This window comes from Homarus americanus, unplaced genomic scaffold (genome assembly GCF_018991925.1).
Source record: "Homarus americanus isolate GMGI-L3 unplaced genomic scaffold, GMGI_Hamer_2.0 scaffold22453, whole genome shotgun sequence".
NCBI lineage: Eukaryota > Metazoa > Arthropoda > Malacostraca > Decapoda > Nephropidae > Homarus > Homarus americanus.
Window position 1 is genome coordinate 1 of NW_024714074.1, and position 6,674 is coordinate 6,674.

General features: G+C 38.0%; 1 protein-coding gene across 1 annotated transcript; it reads left to right on the forward strand.

Annotated features, from left to right (window-relative positions):
- The first annotated feature begins 8 nt into the window (after nt 1–8).
- LOC121875620 (UDP-glycosyltransferase UGT5-like) lies at nt 9–3,648 on the forward strand. The gene is made up of 4 exons (XM_042380214.1): nt 9–144; nt 1,412–1,634; nt 2,262–2,481; nt 3,610–3,648. The coding sequence occupies exons 1-4, from the start codon at nt 64–66 to the stop codon at nt 3,620–3,622; spliced, it is 537 nt and encodes a 178-aa protein (XP_042236148.1). The 5' UTR covers nt 9–63; the 3' UTR covers nt 3,623–3,648.
- Nucleotides 3,649–6,674: the final 3,026 nt, after the last annotated feature.

Sequence of the window (6,674 nt, forward strand, 5' to 3'; positions counted from 1 at the left end):
CTACCGCCGCTGCTAGACCTGGAGAAAAACACAAGTCTGGTGCTTCTCAACACTCAGTTCTCCATGGACAAGGCGCTGCCCCTCCTGCCCTCACAGGTGGAGGTGGGCGCCATGCACTGTCGTCCCGGTAAACCCCTTCCACAGGTAAGTGTTTTTATGCATACCACAGGTAAGTGTTCTGTTGCACGCCACAGGTAAATGTGTTCTGTTGCACGCCACAGGTAAATGTGTTCCGTTGCACGCCACAGGAAAGTAGGCAGCTATCAAACGGAGGTACTACCGCCTGGGAAGATATTAGAAGCGTAATGTTTTGTCTAATGGTAGACCCTGCTGCCATATGGCATCACAAAAATTGTGACCAAGTCCCAGGTTGCTGATCTGACTTTCTGCCTCATTTACACACAATTGCTGGGTCTCAATTGTTTCTCTTACTTGGACAACACAACATACATATATCGTTTCATTTTTGTTTATGTATATATTTATGGCTCTTTCTTATTACTGGGGGTATTATTGATAATTTTTTTAAATTTTTATTAATTTTTTTATTATAATTGTTATTTAATTTAAATGTTGTTACTAATTTTCTTATTCATATTCTTATTATTGTTATTTTATTATAATTTGTTATTTATTTAATATATATTTGTATTAATTTTATGACAATTATTATTATTATTATTATTATTATTATCATCATCATCATCATAATTATTTTATATTATTATTTTATTATATTATATTTTCGAACCCCAGGCCTTGATGTGGGTCATTAAAAATGACCTGTGCCCGGGTGGGCTAATGCCCGTAAAAAAAAAAAGTAAATGTTCTACTACATGCCACAGGTAGGTGTTCTGCTCCATACCAGAGGTAAGCCTTCATTTGCATGCCACAGGTATGGTTTTTGCTGATCATGCCGTTTGGCTCAACTGGGTACTTCGGCTGCATGACTGTTAAGTTTTCCTGCTGAAGGTTTCACTTAAGTATTCCTGCTGGAGTCTTCATTAAGTACTTCTGTTTGAGGCTTCATTAAGTCCTTCTACTGGAGGTCACAGCTAATACGCCTGCTGGGTGGCTTAGGTAACTACTACTGCTGGAGGTCACGTACTGCCCATATTGTGACCTTCTCTAGTAAATGCCCTTACGGTTATTTGTCTGCCAATTACTGCCAATCAAATTCCAGATCTTCTTAATCCTATGTTACAACCTTGTGTTACTGAGTGTACTTTACGAGAAAATAAAACTATTGTATTGTCCAGAGCGATCAGAACATCTTTGTAAATACTTTGTTAGTAATGTGATTCCTTCTGGAAATATAACAGTGACAGGCACAAAAGCTTCCTCCCCCGTTTCTTCCCCTGGACATTCTTGGTGTCCAGAACTTGGCTGACTACAACTCGATGTCTTACAGGATCTCGAATCTTGGATCAATGGCGCTGGGTCTGCGGGCGTCATCTACTTCAGTCTGGGTTCTGTGATGGACAGTAAGTCGTTGCCACTTGAGTATCAGCAGATCTTCCTCCAGGTATTCCGCAGGTTACCTCAGCGGGTCATCTGGAAATTTGAGGGAGAGCTGAAGGACGTCCCCGACAACGTGATGATCAGCAAGTGGCTCCCCCAGCAGGATGTTCTCGGTGAGTCTAGTCTGGGATATTTGTTGTTGAAAACCCACTACTTCTTGTGCTGTCACTGTTGCCCTCTGTATAAGTCCATCCAACGGTTCACTTGCATCTTTTTTTTTTTTTTTGTACAGTTTGTCAGAATTTTGTAAAATATGTTCCGTTGTGGCCATATAAGTGACACACCTTATTTCCTTTTACTAACTACACTATAAAATTACTTCTTTTATGTTTATCATACATTATGTTTTCGTTATCGTATCCATTTCACTTCCTTTCTGTGACAAACATCCAGGTCAATTAAAGGTGTGGCTGTCAAATCATAATGTCCTCAACACATATGTCTAGTAAGAGTGAAATTATTACATGTTTACATGTTTTCTTGACTTTTACTTAGTCCATCAGCAAGTCCTCATACAGACGGCGACTCTTTAATACTTAAATATGACCAATTACATCAATGTCAACACAGTTTTAGGTTCTGTGAATAGACAAATACTTGATGATTTTGTAGGATTATATCCTGGAACCAATTCTTCTTTAAGCAAACTTTAGTATTTTTCCCGTGTATTGATTAAGGGGTCAATCTAAAGTACATTTGACCATAACCTTCCTGCCTCTGACATAACTTGTGTACTGCAGCTCATGACAACGTGAAGGTGTTCATCACTCACTGTGGACTCCTCAGCCTGCAGGAGACCATCTACCACGCCAAACCTCTCCTCGCCCTCCCATTATTCAGTGACCAGCCCAAGAACGCTCTGAGGGCGAGAGACTCTGGCCTGGGTCACTCGTTACAGTGGGAGGAACTGACCACCGAAGTGATTCTTGATGCTCTCACTGACATCCTCAACAACGTCACGTTAGTTTTGTTGCTGAACTTTTCTTTTGTAAGATTCTCTAACCTTTTCTCCGCCTGAACAAGAATATAACGTTTAGATCTAAGTGTCTTTAATAAGTAATAGATAGTTAAGCACTCGAACAACTCATTGACTTAGGAATAAGGAAATCTTTCCTTTAATCCTTTATCGAAAAAAAGAATCTTGGCTGTTTCTTTTTCATTTTATATTCCAAAGAACAAAACAAAACATATTTTATGTACAGTAGCTAAAACAACTATCTGCGCAGGTGGGGGTCTGTTTTGGTCACAAAATATATATATATATATATATATATATATATATATATATATATATATATATATATATATATATATATATATATATATATATATATATATATATATATATATATATATATATATATATATATAGATGTCGAAATTAAGTTATTGATGACCTTTTCAATATCCATTGACCATAGACGTGTGTTAAACTTGCCACCACATCTTTTGCAGTTGCATTCAAACATTTTCGCATTAAAGATTGTCTATTGTAAAGTAATTTGATATTGTATATACAGTATATTCAATTGTGTTCGTAACTAAAACAAATGCATGGATAGGTTTAGAACCAAAGAAAATCCCAGTGTTTTCCTCTTTCTTCATATGGTAGCTGTTGATTGTTGATTATCACTGGTCAACAGCCAAAATGGTTCACATATGAGATCATGCTCACACAACTAATTTCATATTGCTGAATTCGAATCTGATATTTGTTTTGTTCTATCAGACCAGGTTTTATAAAAAAATCAATATGTACAAATATTTAATATTCCATCACGTGTCGTGCAAAAGATGAGATTATCTCATGTGACTGTGCTTTTATGACTAATTTCATATTAATGAATATTAATTGGATGTTTCATTCTACCATCAGACCTACTTTCTTAAAGAATAAAAAAAATAGTAAATATAGTAACATTATCGCGTCATGCAAGATACAATTTTAAACCTATCACAGATAAGCTCATAAAAAATTGTACCAAAAAACATAAGTTCAAATCCTTTATAATGACAAAATATGAAGTTCTAAAAGTGCTTCTGAACTTTGCTCTTTCTCTTGTACAGCTTGCTCTCTTCTCGTTGCAGTGTCCAGCAATAGTCGCCCATCATGTTAGGACTGAATTGTCCCTGATATCTGCTCTCCATTATGGCGATATCTTGATGAAATCTTTCGCCGTGTTCATCACTAACGTCTCCAAGGTTACCTGGGAAAAATTCAATATGAGAGTGGAAAAAATGCAATTTCAAGGACATCCCTGCTCCCAATGCATGATAATTCTGAAGCATGGTTGTTAAGATTTCTTTGTAGTTGTCAGCACGATAGTTTCCAAGAAAATTCTTTGACACATTGACAAATGATTCCCATGCTTTTTTCTCCAGTGGGTTCAATGTTTTGGTGAATTCGCTATCATTAACTAGTATACGAATTTGTGGTCCATTCAAGACACCTGCTTTCAACTTGGCTTCGGAAACCACACCACCTAGTTTCTGAGATAAGTACAGAGTCCCAGCACCGAATTGATCCATAGCTTTGATGAAATTTTTAGCCAAACCGAGCTTTAGATGCAGTGGAGGCAAAAATATCTTTTCTGGATCTACAAGAGGATTGTGAGCACAGTTAAACCTTCCAGGCGCATCTCTTGGTTTTGTCGGCCAATCCTTTCTCACATAGTGCTCTGCATCAGCTCTGCGGTTCCACAAGCACAAAAAGCATATGTGCTTTGTGTAGCCACTCTGAAGGCCCAGTAGTAAACTGATGACTTTGAGATCGCCACATATCTTCCACTGGTGTTTCTCATACTCTATAGCGGCCAACAGAATTTTCATTGTTTCATAGCTCTCAGTCATTTTTGTTGCGTGTGCTATTAGGACAGATGGAAGCCGATTACCATTGTGTAAAAGAACAGCTTTCAGAGAGTCTTTTCCTGAGTCTATAAACAGCCTCCAATCCTCTGTCTTGTATGTTTCAGACTTGCAGAGTTGTTGCATGAGAGATACTGCGTCCTCGCAATAACAAAGGTTGTTTGCCATCTTGAAAAATGCAGACAGCTGTGCATGTCGCTAACGCGCTGTAGTGATATGCACTCCATCTTCTAGCAGGTTACGCTGCTTTAGTCTGGATCCCAAAACTTCAGCCTTTTCTTTTGACAAGTTTAGGTCCCTGATGAGATCATGAAGCGCTTCTTGAGTAAATAGTTTAGGCCTGGTATTTTCAGAGTCATCCTGGTAGTCGTTTTCCATTGAGGTAGAGGTAGAATCGGAATCACTCAATTCTTGTTCAGTCGGTGGATTTGGGACTGGAAGTTCAGCACTGTGCAGTACTGGTCGGATTGCAGAAGCAATATTGGGGTACTGTACCTTGCCTCGTGTCTTGATTTTTATTCCCTTAATATTTGTGAGACAGAAGTAGCAGTCACTACTGTGGTCTTTAGGTTCACGCCATATCATTGGTACAGCAAACGGCATTCCTGAACTTCGTTTACCACACATCCACTCGCTCAGGTGGTTAACACAAGACTTACAGGCTACATGAGGTGCCCATTTCTTGTCTTGGTCACCCAAATGACATTTGAAGTAACTTTTGTAGTTCAGTCGAACAGCTTTTGTGATTGGTTTCTTGAGGCTACCAGGGGTGAAGGCACCACATATGTAGCAAAAACTGTCAGCACCGTTCACACACTTGCGACGTTCCATGTTTTGTTAATTTCAGAGTAATTACAAATCATGCAGGTGTAGATATGCAATATCATGAATCAGCAAACTGAAACAAACAAAAAAGCACAAATCAGGACAAAATAATTGCATAAGTGGAGCCAGTGAGCATATAAATTACTGTATGAATAGCATGGTACACTAAATATATAGATATGCTGGTTCTGGAAAACTGAGCCTGATACAGCTATACGAATGTCATAATTGAGTTCAGCACATACAATTACACTAGAATCAGACTGTTTTGATCCAGAACCATGAGAATTTTTTTAATGTTAACCAGTGTTATGATTGGGTATGGATTTATTTTAGCAATGTATATGATCTTTAGTTTTTGGATGTTGGTTTGGATTTTCCATTTTCTCTCATAGTTTTTAATTGCTTCAATTTCTCTTCCTTTTCTTATAGCCATTATTTGCTTAGATCTCCTGGATATTGTATTATTAGTGTGATATCGTGTGCGTATGCTATATGTAGTCCGACTGCCTTGGGTCTGGTATGTCTGCTGTGTATATTGTGTACAGTGTGGGTGAAATGTTGCTGCCCTGTGGGACTCCACTGTGTATGTTGAAGGTATGTCCAGTGTAGTTGTCTATAATAAGTTTGGCTTGTCTGTTGTCTAAGAAGTTGCAGAGAAGGGTTGTCATTATTTTTGGCATGTCAAGCTGAATTATTTTATATTTGAGGCCTTCGTGCCACACTTTATCTAAAGCTTTTGATACGTCTCTGAGAACGACATTGCACTGGTTTTTATTGCTGAGGGCGTTAGCTATTGTTTGTAAATTAATGCAATAGCCGTGTTTGTGCCTTGGTTCTTTCGGAATCCATGTTGTCTGTGGTTATATTTGCTTTCCTGTTCTAGATAGTTTCTGAGTCTGCTGTTGACAATTTTTTCTAGTATTTTGCCTGGTGTTTCTAATAGGGATATAGGTCTGTAATTTTCCGGCCTTGTTGGGTTTTTCCCGGGTTTGGGTATGAGTCTGATTTTGGCTGTTTTGAATCTCGTGGGGAAGTGTCCTCTTGCTAGTGAGGCGTTAAAGATCTGTGTAAGTTGTTTTTTCAGTGTTGTGGGTATGTTTTGAAGGACGGTTTTGTTTATCTGACTTAGTCCAGGTGCTTTATAAAACTGGTTATTATGTTTTTTATGTCTATTGTGGTGATCGGCGTGGTTAATGTGTCTGCACTGCTTAGTATGTTGAGGTCTATTGTTCTTGGTGGTTGCTATTTCTTTGTATTTAGTGTAAGGTGTGTTGTTACCATCTGTTTTGTTACTCTACAGTAGTTTCTGTTTTCTTCTGTGATTTTATATATGTTACTCAAGAAATTTCTGAAAATCAGTTCTTTGTCTACAGATTTTGTAGCTTTTACCCCTTTGTCATCTATACGATGGCTGTTATCTATTGAGTTAGTGCACATTAGGTTATTTATTTTACTCCAGA